We start from the raw sequence: 16,938 nt of genomic DNA, 5'->3' as shown, positions 1-16,938 counted from the left end.
TCCTGCGAAGATACGTATTGTATGGGAAGGAAATGCAAAGTTTTTTGAAAACCTGCCTGAGCCTGAGGACATCCACAGCTGGATGGACAGTCTATCTCCTAAATAGTAAAACTTAGCAGGGAAAAGACATATTTTGGATAAAATGATAAGGGGGAGGAAGGGGAGTGGGGTGATGCGGGGATATTGACCAAGGGGGAAAAAAAATTATGGTTTTCAGGGTAGGGGGAGGGGAGGAAAAAAAATGATAATGTGCATGGGGTATACTATGGGAGGTGGGGAAAATGGGAGCCTTTTATTTTTAATTTTTTTCTTCTACACCGCGTTCCAAATTATTATGCAAATGTTATTTTTCGCTGATTTTCCTAAATAGTCGATGCAAATGACAGTCAGTATAATTCAAGCCATCAACCGTTGGAGTATAATGAGAATTTTATTGAACAAATCTCCTAATGATAACAGATTTTTTTTTTAGAAGTAAAAAACTCAAAATTCACTGTTTCAAATTATTATGCACAACAGAGATCAAAACATTTTAAAGGTTGTAAACAGAACTAAAATGGTAATTTGTTGAATTTGCAGCATCAGGAGGTCATAATTACAGAAATCAAAAGCTTTTTCAATCAAAAAAAAACTTAGCAGGCCAAGTTACATGTTAAGATAGGACCCCTTCTTTGATATCACCTTCACAATTCTTGCATCCATTGAATTTGTGAGTATTTGGACAGTTTCTGCTTGAATATCTTTGCAGGATGTCAGAATAGCCTCCCAGAGCTTCTGTTTTGATGTGAACTGCCTCCCACCCTCATAGATATTTTGCTTGAGGATGCTCCAAAGGTTCTCAATAGGGTTGAGGTCAGGGGAACATGGGGGCCTCACCATGAGTTTCTCTCCTTTTATGCCCATAGCAGCCAATGACACAGAGGTATTCTTTGCAGCATGAGATGGTGCATTGTCATGCATGAAGATAATTTTGCTACAGAAGGCACGGTTCTTTTTGTACCACGGAAGAAAGTGGTCAGTCATAAACTCTACGTACTTTGCAGAGGTCATTTTCACACTGTCAGGGACACTAAAGGGGCCTACCAGCTCTCTCCCCATGATTCCAGCCCAAAACATGACTCCGCCACCTCCTTGCTGACGTCGCAGCCTTGTTGGGACATGGTGGCCATTTACCAACCATCCACTACTACATCAATCTGGACCATCCAGGGTTGCACGGCACTCATCAGTAAACAACACGGTTTGAAAATTAGTCTTCATGTATTTCTGAGCCCACGGCAACCGTTTCTGCTTGTGAGCATTGTTTAGGGGTGGCCGAATAATAGCTTTATGCACACTTGCAAACCTCTGGAGGATCCTACACATTGAGGTTCGCGGGACTCCAGAGGCACCAGCGGCTTCAAATAACTATTTGCTACTTTGCAATGGCATTTTAGTAGCTGTTCTCCTAATCCTATTAATTTGTCTGGCAGAAACCTTCCTAATTATGCCTTTATCTGAACGAACCCGTCTGTGCTCTGAATCAGCCACAAATCTTTTCACAGTACGATGATCATGCTTACGTTTTCTTGAAATATCCAATGTTTTCATAACTTGTCCAAGGTATTGCACTATTTCACGCTTTTCGGCAGCAGAGAGATCCTTTTTCTTTCCCATATTGCTTGAAACCTGTGGCCTGCTTAATAATGTGGAACGTCCTTCTTAAGTGGTTTTCCTTTGATTGGGCACACCTGGAAAACTAATTATCACAGGTGTCTGAGATTGATTACAATGATCCAAAGAGCCCTAAGGCTGGGTTCACACGAGCACATTAATGTCCGTAATGGACGGACGTATTTCGGCCGGAAGTCCCGGACCGAACTCAGTGCAGGGAGCCGGGCTCCTAGCATCATAGTTATGTACGATACTAGGAGTCCCTGCCTCGCTGCTGGACAACTGTCCCGTACTGTAAGCATATTTTCAGTACGCTCGTGTGAATAAGGCCTTACTGTAATGTTAGAAAATGTTTAAATAAAAAATTATTTGGTTGAAAAAAAAAATCACTATATGTATGCAGCTGTTATATATGTATGTATGTGTTATTTGTATGCTAATATTATTTGAGCATTGTATGGTGGTATTTTGTTTGGCACTGCCACTTAGGCGCTATAATATTTGCAATGTTTGGTGGTGGCTGCAACGTATAGCAGTTCTTCCAACATATGGCACTATTTGGGCACCATATATTATTGTGCTTATAATTAGACACTGTTTGGTTTAGTATTTGTTCACTGCATGAAAGTACTTCAACTGGAGGAGGTGCAAACAGAAAGTACCACGTGGGGCATCATCGAGCATAAAGCCGGCCCTGTACAGCTGTATTATATTTTGTTGAATTGTGCAATGCATTGATATGGTCAGACGCTAGTATGTGAGGTAAGAAAAATTCTTAATTATATGAACTATAATTGAAATGTATTCAACACTGACTTGGTTAATGTGCTGTATAAGGCTTTTTAATAAAGGCATCTAAAATGTTCTAAAATTGACAATCCATCAGTGTTTATTACATTGTATTGCTGCAATGAAGATTTTTACACCTTTTGTGCTTTATATTCAACACCATATTCAAAAAGTCCACTCTAAAACCTCCAGGCATTTTACAACCATTGAGCATCGCAGTAAAATGATAACGCCAAGTCCTGAAAAATGATGTTTTTAAAGACCTGAGTATTGTGTCCGAGTACAGTTCATTAAAATTACCCTTCATTAAGTATGTATTCCCAAAAATATTACTGTGATGTTTCACTAATCATGAATTTAAGGTTCTTTAGTAAAATGATTTAACAAATATGGAAGAGAATCTAGAATGTGTGAAGAATCCAGAGAATAAAAAACATTTCTGTTTTATATCAAATAGTAACATAGTAAGTTTTCTTGTAGTCTTGAACTTTAGAGCTATTTGTGTCAGAAGGTTCCGAGTCGCAGGACGATTGTCTCGCCGTCCTCTGGCCTGTAATCTGCAATACCTAAAAAAAAAACACAATGTCAGTTACACAAAGTGTGATAATGAAGATACTAATACAGACCCGTGATCATCTGATATAGAAAAGTAAAACATACTGAATCCTACACCAGGGTACCCATAAGACCTCCATGTATTTCAATGTCAAATGCTCTCCCATAGTGTCCTCCTCTTTATGAGCAGTGTATTAGATTAGGGGCTATTGGGCATCCAAAACTATATTAGTTTGACCCATTTTTAGCTATGTGCCCAATAATTCCTTACCCATGCATCTGTAACTATGGATACAAAAAGTTCTGATGGTGTCATATTCTTTAGATACTCAACCAATGGATACTCATTGCTTTAAACAGATGTGCTCATGTTTGTGAGGAGTCTAAACTACTAGAAAGTATACTATATTTCCTGGACTTTTTCCAGTATAAAAAAATTTTAATTTCTGAATTAATATATTTATTAATTCCGCAAAGCTATTAACAATAGTAACTCTGTGGACTTACCTTGTAACAAGGAAATATTTGGCTCCTTCAGAAGCTGCCAGTATCCTGCCACCTTATTCACTGTGGTGAGGAAAGGTCCATGTAATGTATTTTTGGTTTCAAATCTAAGGGGAGAAATCAATTACAATGAAATATGGTTCTTACAATTGATGGGATAAGGGAGACGATAATCTAAACCAAAACATAGGCAACTTTAAAACCAGATATCAGTTTTAGAGTATTCTAGGATTTTTTCTTAAGCTGACCATACACTCGAGATTTCAGACGGCTGAAAAGGCTGATTAAGACTATTTTCTGCCAACTGTTGGCACCTTTTCGATAAACAAGAGCATGACAGACACTGAGCAAAGGCAGATAGATATCTGTGGAAAAGTCAATCTGCTGCCACGTTGTATTTTTTTGGTAGTTGGCAATACTTGGAAAGTTGTTTGTGCGAAACGAGAGATGTGCACCACATCAATAGACGCCCAGGTCGCAGATTAAGGGAGAGATTGATTTGTCAATCGTTGCCAATTTGTTGTTTTCCTTTTCTGTCCATTAGAGAAGGCAATGGCTAGATTATCCGAATCAATTGCCTGGTAATCCATTGAGATCCATAAAATGAGATGCTCATTCATTGCTATAGAGTCAGACAAAATAGCTGCCCTCCAGATAGTGCTACTAAGGGCACCTATGAAAAGACTAAAGACCTGCTGCACAGTAGGTATGCAAAAGTTGCAATGAATTTGTTGGTGAAACTTGCTCCATTCTGGTAAATTCAACTTAAACTCATTCCTGGTTGCCTTCATACCTAATCTTGGTCCATTTCTGCATACTATAAGGGTATGTTCACACGGCCTATTTTCGCACGTTTTTCAGGCCGCAAACGCGTGAAAAATCGGAAGCAGAACGCCTCCAAACATCTGCCCATTGATTTCAATGGGAAAAATGGCGTTCTGTTCCGATGGGCCGTTTTTTTACGCGGCTGTTTTGCAGGTCACTTCTTGGGGCGTTTTTGGAGCCGTTTTTCATAGACTCTATAGAAAACAGCTCCAAAAATGCAGCGAAAATTGCGAGTTGCTTAAAAAACATCTGAAACTCAGGAGCTGTTTTCCCTTGAAAACAGCTCCGTATTTTCAGATGTTTTTGAGTTTGCGTGTGAACATACCCTTACACATACACTGTTGGAACAATAGTATTGGAAGTGATGAGCCTGCTTCATATGCTGCAGGTGTCAGCTTTGTATTACAGTTGACACCCTGGACTAACGGCCAGAAACAACGATGGCTCTGTTCCTGCGCGGTCAATAGCAACAGCGGCATCTTAGCCGTTAGCAAGAGCCCCCTCCGACAGCCCATCTTCAAATCGCTGGTACAAAAGTGTAAAAAAAAGTTTCATAAAGTTTTCAGTAATATTAAAAAAAATAATTAAAGTATCAAAAAAAATAAAAATCTTGTATAATTTTTTCTGTAAAATAATGTAATAAAATAAATTGGTATCACCTCATCCGTAAAAGTCTGAACTACTACATTATAGCATTATTTAACTGCCACGGTAATCTCCGTAAACAAAATAATGAAAACACCAAAATCGCAGTTTTTTTTGTCCCCTTCGCTCTGAAAAAAAAAATTATCAAAAATTGTATGTACCAAAAATACTACAGCTCGTCCCACAAAAAAACCTCATCGACGAAAAAATTAAAAAAAGTTATGGCTCTCAGAATGTGGTGAAACAAAACAAGAATGTGGTGAAACAAAACAATTTTTTTAAAGAAATAGTTTGCTTTTTTTTAAAGTAGTAAAACATAAAAAAGCCTATATAAAATTTGGTATCACCGTAAACGTATTGAGCCGCAGAATAATTTTTACCGCACGGTGAAAGCCGTAAAATCAAAACCCAAAAAGCAATGGTGGAATCACAGTTTTTTCCAATTTCAACCCGCAAAGAATTTTCTTTGTTTCCCAGTACATTATACAGTGCCCACCAAAAGTTCCGGAACACCCTCATAACTTTTGAATGGCTCGAGGTAGAGGGTTGAAATTTTGTGGGATTTATTGGGGTCATAAAATCTACAAGTTAACGCCAAAAAAAACACCCTCCACCCCCTTGGGGGCGGTGGGGTGGATGGGGGCAGCAAAACCTTAAATGGCACAGGGGGGGCTCATTTGAAAGCTCTTTTTCAATACAAAAATGATGCTTCAAACGATTTTGAGATAGGATTTTTTCGCTGAGATATTTAACGCTAAAGTTAAAGTCGGATTTACATCTCATCGGGGTGCTAGATTAATGTGAGTCCCCTTGCCTCTCACTTTTTTGTGTGTGTGTGTGTGTGAGTGTGTGTGTGCGTGCGTGCGTTCGCGCGCGCGTGTGTGTATGTGTGTGTGTGTGTGTGTGTACACAGCCCGAGATAAGGACCCCGGGGTTCGTCATTCCCCCGGTATTTAACGACTCCAAACCCTCTCTGCGCTGTGTGTGTGTGTGTTGTCCGGCCAACCAAAGAAAGACTGAAGACATGTATTATGTGTATTAGTACACACATAACAATTACTGTATTAAATCAAACGTTCAAACTGATGTCCTTCAACAAGTTGACATTGTCCTAAGCGAACGTAAAACGCGTCGATAACGTTATTTATAACATCTGGTGTGATTGAACTAGAAATGTTCACTATTCTTTCCCGCAGTTCGTCTAAGTTTGCGATCCTAGTCTCATAGACTTTACTTTTTAAATACCCCCAGTAAAAAAAGTCTAATGGGGTCAGATCTGGTGATCTGGGTGGCCATTCTATCGGGCCTCTTCTACCAATCCATTGATCAAGAAAATTATCAATCAGAAGATTTCGAGCTCGCAGAGAAAAATGAGCCGGAGCTCCATTCTGCTGGTACCAAACATTGCGGAAAGCATTTCCAGCAATATATTGAATAGCCGATATCACTTGGTTTCTTAGCAAATTGCAGTAATTTTCTGCATTTGTTTCCTTCAATGAAAAACGGTTCTACAATATGATTGAGCAATATTCCGGCCCAAACACATGAAATCATGTTACAATCGTAGACAAGGTCCATTTTGTATCGCCGAGGCCGATTGTAATAATACGTAATTTAAAGACGCTCTGTCACCACATTATAAATGCCCTATCTTCTACATAATGTGATCGGCGCTGTAATGTAGATTACAGCAGTGGTTTTGATTTAGAAAAACGATCATTTTTGGAGTTATAACCTATTTTAGCTTTATGCTAATGAGTTTCTTAATGGACAACTGGGCGTGTTTTACTTTTTGACCAAGTGGGCGTTGTGGAGAGAAGTGTATGACGCTGACCAATCAGTGACCAATCAGCGTCATACACTTCTCCCCATTATCTGTAGCGTTTGTTTGAGATTTACAGCAAGGCAAGCGTAATCTCGCGAGATTACGATGTATCCTGTCATTTAAAACGAGATTACGTTTGCCTTGCTGTAAATCTCACACAGATGCTACAGAAGTGTCAGGATTCTGAATAGACATCACGTCCTGGCTGGAGGTGATGTATATTCACTGTCAGGACACTTGAGTAACGTTATAGTGTGTTTATGTGACTGCACATAGTGATGTAATAAGATGACTATGTGCAGAGTAAATGAATGGAGAGAAGTGTATGACGCTGATTGGTCAGCGTCATACACTTCTCTCCACAACGCACACTTGGTCAAAAAGTAAAACATGCCCAGTTGTGCATTAAGAAACACATTAGCATAAAGCTAAAATAGGTCATAACTGTCAAAATTGATTGTTTTTCTAAGTAAAAAACACTGCTGTAATCTACATTACAGCGCTGATCATATTATGTAGAAGATAGGCCACTTATAATGTGGTAACAGAGCCTCTTTAAAGTCACCTTGATGTGACATTCCCAAGCTCACACGCACACGCGCCCACACACATTTAGGATTTTATCCGCACAGTACATTTTGGGTAATGCTAACACCGGCGGTAGCCGATAATGAAGATGATAACTTTAACATTAAGTATCTCAGCGAATAAAAATCCTATCTCAAAATCGTTTGCAGCCTAGTTTTCGTTTTCGTGCCATTTAATATTTTCCTTGTTATTTTCGGCCCTGGCAATGTTTTCTTTTTGTCAGCAGCTTTTTCCAATATTGTATCCAGGACACCTATCAAACTAGCAACAGAGTAATATAGTGTAGACTCAACTGAATCTAATGTTTTGTTTTCCTTTTTCGCATGAGTGCCTCCTTTGCAGAGAAAATCACTTTATTCAATATATGCAAATGAGCTTTTTGGAGCAAGACGGGCGTCACTGTTGCTCCAAACTGCTCTGGCTTCTATCCTTCTATTTCTTTCCTTGATTGACAGGGGCCAGGCAGTGTAAAAGCCGAATTCACATCGCTGAATCAACAACAAAAAATAAAGTTATGGCTCTTACTTAGTATGTCATGGAACAAAACAATTTTTTTTTTAACAAAGTTTTTTTTGTAAAAGTAGTAAAATTTTAAAAAAAACCTCTATGAATTTGGTATCACCGTAATCATATTAAGCCATCGAATAAAGTTGAGTTGTCGTTTTTACCGCACGGTGGAAGCCCTAAAAACGAAACCTAAAAACAATGGAGGAATCACCGTTTTTTCCAATTCCACCCCACAAAGATTTTTTTTTTTTTGCCCAGTATATTATATGGTACCTAAAATAGTGCCAATAGAAACTACAACGGAAAAATAGAATTTATGGCTCTTGGAAGGCGGGGAGTGAAAAACATAAAAGCAAAAAATTAGCTTTGTCCCGAAGAGGTTATATGGAGTTGTCCCCCCCCCCCCCCCATTGCAGCTAAAACAGCTCTTGGAAAAGGCTTTCTATAAGATTTTGGAGCGAGATGCCTTGGCTCAAAATCTCCGTTCTAGTTCATCCCAAAGGTATTCACTGGTGTTGAGGTCAGGGCTCTGTGCGGGCCAGTCAAGTTCTTCCACACCAAACTCACCCAACCATGCCCTTATGGACCTTGCCCAAACTGCTGGAGCAGAAAAGGGCTTTCCCTAAATGGTTCCCATAAAGTTGAAAGCATACAATTGTCCAAAACGTCTTGGTATGCTGAAGTATTAAGATTTCCCTTTACTGGAATTAAGGGGTCTAGGCCAACTCCTGAAAAAAAAAAACATAGAATTATCCCTCCTCCACCAAACTTTACAGTTGGCACAATGCAGTCAGGCAGGTAATGTTCTCCTGGCATTTGCAAAACCCAGATTCATCTATCAGACTACCAGAAAGAGAAGCGTGATTCATCACCCCAGAGAACACATTTCTGCTGCTCCAGAGTCTAGTAGTGGCATGCTTGACACCACTCTATGCGACGCTTGGCATTGTGCTTGGTGATGTAAGGCTTGAATGCAGCTTCTCGGCCATGGAAACCCATGCCATGAACTACCCTGGGCACAGTTTTTGTGCTGATGTTAATGGGAAGAGGTTTGGAACTCTGCAGTTATTGATTCAGTAGAGAGTTGGTGACTTTTATGCACTATGTGCCTCAGCACTCTGGCGACTCCGCTCTCTAATGCTGAGTTCACACGACCTATTTTCAGACGTAATTGAGGCGTTTTACGCCTCGAATTACGTCTGAAAAAACGGCTCCAATACGTCGGCAAACATCTGCCCATTACTTTCAATGGGCTTTACGATGTACTGTGCAGACGACCTGTCATTTTACGCGTCACTGTCAAAAGACGGCGCGTAAAAATACAGCCTCGTCAAAAGAAGTGCAGGACACTTCTTGGGACGTAATTGGAGCCGTTTTTCATTGACTCCAATGAAGAACAGCTCCAAATTACGTCCGTAAAAGACGCCCCGCAAAACGCAAGTACATGCAATTACGTCTGAAATTCAGGAGCTGTTTTCTCCTGAAAACAGCTCCGTAATTTCAAACGTAATTGCAGTTATCGTGTGCACATACTCTAACTTTACGTGGTCTATCACTTCGTGGTTGAGTTGCTGTGGTTCCTAAACGCTTCCACTTTACAATAATACCACTCTCAGTTGATCGTGGAATATCTAGGCGGGAAGAAATTTCCCGAACTGACTTGCAACGGTGACGTCCTATTACAGTACCGCGTTCGAATTCAGTGAGCTCATTAGAACGACCTTTCACCCGTTTGTAAAGGCGACTGCAACGCTAGATGATTGATTTTATACACATGTGGCAATGGGACTGAATGAAACACCTGAATCCAATGATTAAGGGTGCTATTACACGGCCCGACATGGGCCGTGTAAACAAGTGAAGAAAAACGAGACAGCTCGTTGATCGGCGCTCATTTGCTCCTTTCACAAGGAGCTATGTATGGGGACGAGCACTTGTTACTACGATCGCTTGTCCCCATACATTTCTATCATGTCAACAGCACGTCAGGAAGAGAGATGTGCTGCTGATAACGATAATATTTTAGGCTGCAAAAACTATAGATCAGCCGATGAAAGAGCATTTGCTCATTAATCTGCTGATCGTCGCCCTATTTACACAGGGCAATGATCGAGAACGAGCATTGGCCTATGTTATAGGGCGTTAAGGGAGGTGTCTTAATACTTTTTTTATATAGTCTATCTATGAGATATCATCAAGAGAGTACACCAATATCACATTTACCATAATACTAATTTTAGTCAAAGTAACTCAGATATAGTTAATATACGTTGGAACTTACGAAAACTGTGAATTTTGCTTTTGAGCAGTCTTCAGAATATCTAGAAGTGTGGAACGTGATGGGACCTCAATTATTTCATTGAAATTGTGGCCTTCTACTATCAGCCGAACGTGAATAAACTCTTCACCAACAACAACATCATGGAGAGTGGGTAAGCTGGGGATTAACAAAGGATTGTCTAAAGAGAAATAGTTAATATTTGTCGGTTAATACCATCAAATTTTAGAAATTGTCACTTTAACCAACGCTGGAAATGTCTAACCACATTAATTTACAGTAAGTATGAAAAAAATAAGACAGTCAAGATCTTGTATTTTTATCCCTTGAAGGTATTCTCCAGTATAATCATGCCTAAAAGACCTGAAACCATGCATGTATTGTTCACTTTATTATTACACGTTGTTAATATTTGACCCCAAAAAACTTTTCTTGGGTCTGTAAGTGGGAACTCAGGGCACTGGGCATGACAATGTATTACATAGTGCTTATTCTCAGGTAGTCATCTGCAGCTTCCTGCGGATGGTCAAACAAAATGATTATCAGGTGTTTCAGCAGCTGGACCTACAGTGATCCTAGAATGGGCTGTTAAATTAAGACAACCCCTTTGATCTAGTCAAAACCTTTCACTTACTTATGATGTTTTCACAATCCACCTTAGCCACATCCAGATAAGATTTTTGAAACAATGCAGGCATTAACTGGGACATCATCATAGGGTTTGAGAACTTCCCTTCTTTCATTCCATCCATCAGGGCGGTAATTGCTTTGGAACAGGTATCTTTGTCTTTTCTGCCACCCAATGCTAAGAGAAACTAATGAAGAAGACACGAGATAGGCTTAACAGTGTAGTTTTTATGTAAACAGAGTTCCCTGAAAGTGAAGTATTCCAAAACTTAAAGTGCTAAAAATGGGTCTTGCTAGAAATAATCCGCCAGGATAAAGTCCTCAGCAGACACATTATTATTTTCATTATTTTTTGTTCAATTTCTTTGTACACATATTTTATGTATTGAACTACATGTGACATAATACACAAGAATTCCCAATTGTAACATTTTATCTCTTTCTAGATATTTGGTTTCCATGAATTATCAGTGATAGATTTCCAGACAGTCAAGGTTTCAATTGTTCAATTACTAGGACTACTATATCTACAGACTCACCTGAACAGCAAGAGGAGTGCTGTAAAGGTTTCCTAGTTCCCCTTCAGTGTTCTGGGATGCCACAATTTTGTCTTTTATACTTTTAACAGATTTTTTCATATGCAAGACCAGCTCACGTGGATAATTATTGTATCTCTTCACACACAACAGTGCTATGCCGGCCATGGCTTCTGTGTCTGCAATAGCAAAAATGAAGAGATGACACTACAAGTTTATATTATAATGTTTGATATTATAGTAGCCATTCATATATGGGTTCTCCTTCTTTGAGGCCTTTAAAAGGAGCAATTCCACCTTGCAATACACTTTAACTCCGCCACCAGATGTTCAAAAGCTATTGGTCTGTATCGCAGTTTTTCTTTTTACATTTCTGCAGATCTCTTTAGGCCTTAGGCTGGATTCACACAAGCACATTACGTCCGTAATGGACGGAACGTATTTCGGCCGCAAGTCCCGGACAGAACACACTGCAGAGGGCCGGGCTCCTAGCATCATAGTTATGTACGATGCTAGGAGTCCCTGCCTCTCCGTGGAACTACTGTCCCGTACTGAAAACATGATTACAGTACGGGACAGTTGTCCGGCAGCGAGGCAGGCACTCCTAGCATCGTACATAACTATGATGCTAGGAGCCCGGCTCCCTGCACTGTGTTCGGTCCGGGACTTCCGGCCGAAATACGTTCCGTCCATTACGGACGTAACATGGTCGTGTGAACCCAGCCTTAGAAGGTCTCCATTCTTTCTCTGTCTAGATGCCGCGGCTGACGGCCGATTCACCATGCAAAACGGGGGAATTCCCCTTCTCAACATAGGTGTGGGCCCCAGAGCTGGGACTCGTATCTGTCAGACATAAAAATCTAAGATAGGAACTCTTTAAACAAATTTCCCAACGTGCCATGCTATTTAGTAGCAAAACAAGGGTGTAATGACTATGTTCATGAAAGCTACACTGAAAATCTTTTTACAATATTAAATGGGACATATTTCCATTCAATAAATGTATTCTCTCTTACCTATTGAGACTGATTCTCCATGTTCGAGCTTGTTTTGTTCTTCAGCAAGGATGAGCTTGTGAACCACATGTCTGTCAACAAACTTGTCATTGACACACATAGCTAGAATACCCAAGCTGTACTGATAGTAGTTTGAAAGTGGTTTTCCTTTAAGTGCTGTATAAAGAAAAAAACAAAAAACATTATAATGTTGGGGGTATCAAATGTCAGATTTTAAGAATTTGTAATATTTTAAAATTCACTTGCCGTCACCATTGTTATTATCATGGTATACATAAGAAACACTCTAGTGGTGTGGATTCTATCCACTGCTAGAGGCAGGAGGCCCATTCTAATTCTACTTATGCCCCAAGTTCAGCAGTGGTACATGGCTATAAGGACTTTTGTTTCTGTTCCATTCCAATCATGCCTCTGGATGGACCACATATATACAATTATTTTTAGACAGATCTCGTTGTTTTGAGTAATGCTCGGTTTATGAAGAAGTTTGACAACTGTTTTGAGAACATGTCTGGCTCAGAAAAGTAGTTGTCACTTTTCAAGCCTCTTCAAGCAGCTTTCAAGGGGCTCTCTGGTTTTGAAAGTCCATTTTCAAAAACACTATTAGGACATAGTTAATAGAGGGGAGTCCCCATTCAGGACCCTCATCTATAAGCCACAGCGGAGAGAAGCTACAAAGATCACCTCTCGCTCTGGAGGACCCACCACATCCATGCTTTACACAGACAGACCATTTATTTCAATGAAAATTTTGTTATGCAGGGAAAACTTAGAAGGGGACACAGCGCTGGGGTCTCTTTATTTACAGGATCGGTGGGGATTCCAGAGGTCGGTCCCCCACTGATCATAAAGTAATGGCATATCCTAGATATATGCCTTCATTTTAAAAGATTGGAATAAGCATTTACTTCAAAAAATCTTTATTGCCAGAGCCTTATTTAGGAAAGCTCAACATCATAATGTTGTTTTGTGCTATCCGCGTCACTTAGGCTGGGTTCACACGACCTATTTTCAGGCGTAAACGAGGCGTATTATGCCTCGATTTACGCCTGAAAATACGGCTACAATATGTCGGCAAACATCTGCCCATTCATTTGAATGGGTTTGTCAACGTACTGTGCCGACGACCTGTCATTTACGCGTCGTCGTTTGACAGCTGTCAAACGACGACGCGTAAAATGACTTCCTCGTCAAAGAAGTACAGGACACTTCTTTGAAACGTAATTTGAGCCGTTCTTCATTGAATTCAATGAAGAACAGCTCAAATGTTCGGCCGTCAAAGACGCCTCGCATAATGCGAGGAGGAGCTTTTACGTCTGAAACGACGCAGCTGTTTCCTCCTGAAAACAGTCTGTCTTTTCAGACGTAAAAGACAGTTCTCGTGTGCATATACCCTTACATCTTACGTATAGGTGCGTTGTCAGAAAGCAGAAGAGCCTGCACTGTGTGTGACAAGCATCTATAGTCACTTGACAACTTCTCGAGGACATCACTCATGTCAGATGTAATGTAGACAAAAAAAAATTTCCAGCACCTTTAAGATGACAACGTTTCGGCCATAAATTTGATCTATAGTGTTACGAACAGTGTTTTTCTCCCAAAGAGCAGCCTGTTGTGTTCATTTCAGCTTATTAGCCAGTATCAAAATATGTGAAAAATATTGCACCAATTACTTATTACTAGCATTGTCTCCCATTTAGGTCTCTTCCGTCAGAGGAAGAGATGACAGAAAATCCAAAAGGAAAGCATCACTTCCGTTTGAATTATTATTGATTCAATGATAATTATTTTGTTTCAGTTGAATTCCGTTTGCCTCCATTCGCTAGGTTTCTGTTTTGCTGCAGCACTTTTGCTTCCATGAAAAATACGAAAACCTAGTGAACGGAGGTAAACGGAATACAACTGAAACAAAAGAATTATCATTGAAATTAATGGTAATCCAAACAGAAGCGATGCTTTCCATTTGTATTTTTGGTTATCTCTTCCTATGACGGAAGAGACATAAACGGGAGGCAACGGTAGTGTGAACTTAGCCTAAGATAGTACTACCAGACTTCTACTACAAGGAGAATTATAAGTATTGTATTTTTTTCTCATACAGAATAGATCTGATGTTTAAACAAATTATGCTATTATTCAAAGTCTGAATAAACACACACCAGACCACAATAATCCAATATCCATATCACACACATGAAAGGGTAACTTCCTATTTTATTTTAAAGGGGTTTTCCAGCCAGTAAAAATTGATGGCGTATCCTCAGGATAGGCCATTAATAGCTGATGGGTCGGTGTAGACTCCCGGGACCCCTGCCGATCAGCTGTTTTGAAGGGGGTGCAGCGCTCGTACGAGCGCTGCTTCCCCTTCATTTCTACGTGCTTACTGTGAATAGTCGTTACGGATGTAGCGGCGATTCACAGGTATTGCAGCCGTTTTCTCCCATTGAAGTGAATGGGAGAAAAGGCTGAAATACTTGTGAATCGCTGCTGCATGTGTGTTGACGATTCACGGTGAGCAAGTAGAAATGAAGGGGAAGCAGCGCTCGTACAAGTGCTGCTTTAGTTTATGAACAGATGACTGGCCATTCTCCTTCAGAAGTTTCTTGTACAGTACAGAATTTAGGGTTTCTTAATTAATGGCAAGTTGCCCAGGTCCACAAAAATTGCTGGTATGGTGTCCTTACTATGGAATGACATTTTGGTTTTATTCCAGACCTGTGTTGTCCCAAGAATTTTGACTTATCTGTCTATAGAACAATATCCTAAAAGGCTTGAACATCATACATGTTTTTTTATTATTTTTCAAGAGATACAGTTAGGTCCAGAATTATTTGGACAGTGACACAAGTTTTGGCATTTTAGCTGTTTACCAAAACATATTGAATATACAGTTATATAATCAATATGGGCTTAAAGAGGCTCTGTCACCAGATTATAAGTGCCCTATCTCCTACATAATCTGATTGGAGCTGTAATGTAAATAACAGCAGTGGTTTTTATTTTGAAAAACGATCATTTTTGAGCAAGTGATGAGCAATTTTAGATTTATGCTAATTTGTTTCTTAACCCCTACCCGCACCAGGACGTAACTGTCCGTCGTTGCGGGAGGTTACTTCCCGCACGAGGACGTATAGTTACTGAGTTTGTCCCGGTGCACACTGTCGGCGACAGTGTGCACCGGGAACCGGGAGGTCAGCTGTCACCGACAGCTGACACTCCCCTCTTGCCGGCCAGCGGTCCTTTGCCGCCGATTTCGGCGAATTAACCCCTTAATTTCGGCGATCGGGTGCAATCGCCGAATTTTGGGGGTTTCTAACATATCGGCAGACCCCGGTCCGAAATCGCGGGGTTTGCCGATAGTTACTATGGCAAACGGAAGCCAAACAATGGCTTCCGGGTCTGCCATGGACGGTAGCCCATCAGGACCAACCTTCGGCTGGTCCTGATAGGCTTCCTGTCAGAGTGACAGGAAGTCACTGTGTCGTTCCCGATGGCACACTCTCGGCGACAGTGTGCATCGGGAACTTGGAGATCAGCTGTGCCCGACAGCTGACACTCCAGTGTTGCCGATCAGCGGCTCATCGGCGCTGATTTCGGCAATTAACCCGTTACATGCGGGGCTCGATTGCGATCTTCGCATGTAGCGGGTTTGTAGCGCATCAGCAGCCCCCATGCAATCGTGGGGGCTTCTGATGCTTGTGATGGCACCCGGGGGCCAGACAACGGCCCCCAAGTCTGCCATGTATGTCAGCCTATGAGGATCAGCCTCTGCTGATCCTTGTAGACCAACTGTCAGAGTGACTGTGACGTCACACAGACAGTTGGAATACGTTACACTACCTAGATAGTGTAATGTATTCTAGCAGCGATCAGAGCTGCAGGTCAAAAAAATAAAGTGTAAAAAGTAAAAAAAAAGTTAATAAACAAAAATATAAAGTGCAAAAAGTAAAAAAAAGTTAATAAAAATGTTTTATAAAAGTGTAAAAATAAAAGGTTTTGTTTTCCTATAATAAGTCATTTATTATAGGGAAAAAATGAAAACGTTAAAAAAAAGTACACATATTTGGTATCACCGTGTTCGTAACGACCCAAACTATGAAACTATAATGTTAATTTTTTACGCACGGTGAACGCCGCAAACAAAATAAACGGAAAACTGTCAGCATCGCTATTTTTTGGTCACCACCCCTCCCAAGATATAGAATAAAAAGTGATCAAAAAGTCGCATTTACCCCAAAATGGTACCAATAAAAACTACAACCCGTCCCGCAAAAAACAAGACCTCCCACAGCTTTTTTGACGAAAAAATAAAAAAGTTACGGCTCAGAATAGCGTGTCTCAGAAAATAAATTACTTTATAGAAACGTAATTTTATTGTGCAAACGCTGCAAAACTTAAAAAAAACTATACACATATGGTATCGGCGTAATCGTACCGACCGGCTGAATAAATTAAAACGTAATTTATTGCGCACGGTGAACGCTGTAATAAATAAAGAATTTAAAGCGCCAAAATCGCTGTTTTTTGGTCACCTTAGCTCTAAAAAAGATCCTGAGGGGCCAAAATGCTCACTATACCCCTAGAAAAATT

The 16,938-nt window shown here is 40.3% G+C and overlaps 1 protein-coding gene across 2 annotated transcripts in view; it reads right to left on the bottom strand.

The window, feature by feature from the left end:
- Positions 1-411: 411 nt before the first annotated feature.
- The window catches only part of TCN2 (transcobalamin 2), a 54,022-nt gene continuing 37,495 nt past the window's right edge, over positions 412-16,938 (bottom strand). For both annotated transcript variants that reach the window (XM_075835566.1, XM_075835577.1), the window contains exons 5-10: positions 12,349-12,504; positions 11,336-11,511; positions 10,804-10,984; positions 10,173-10,350; positions 3,505-3,608; positions 412-3,008 (exon numbers count right to left, since the gene is read on the bottom strand). In XM_075835566.1, coding sequence (XP_075691681.1) covers positions 2,947-3,008; positions 3,505-3,608; positions 10,173-10,350; positions 10,804-10,984; positions 11,336-11,511; positions 12,349-12,504 — 857 coding nt within the window. In that variant the 3' untranslated portion in view covers positions 412-2,946. The remainder of the gene's footprint in view (positions 3,009-3,504; positions 3,609-10,172; positions 10,351-10,803; positions 10,985-11,335; positions 11,512-12,348; positions 12,505-16,938) is intronic.

This window comes from Rhinoderma darwinii, chromosome 1 (assembly GCF_050947455.1).
Source record: "Rhinoderma darwinii isolate aRhiDar2 chromosome 1, aRhiDar2.hap1, whole genome shotgun sequence".
Classification (NCBI taxonomy): domain Eukaryota; kingdom Metazoa; phylum Chordata; class Amphibia; order Anura; family Rhinodermatidae; genus Rhinoderma; species Rhinoderma darwinii.
This window is presented reverse-complemented; position numbering and strand designations above follow the sequence as displayed.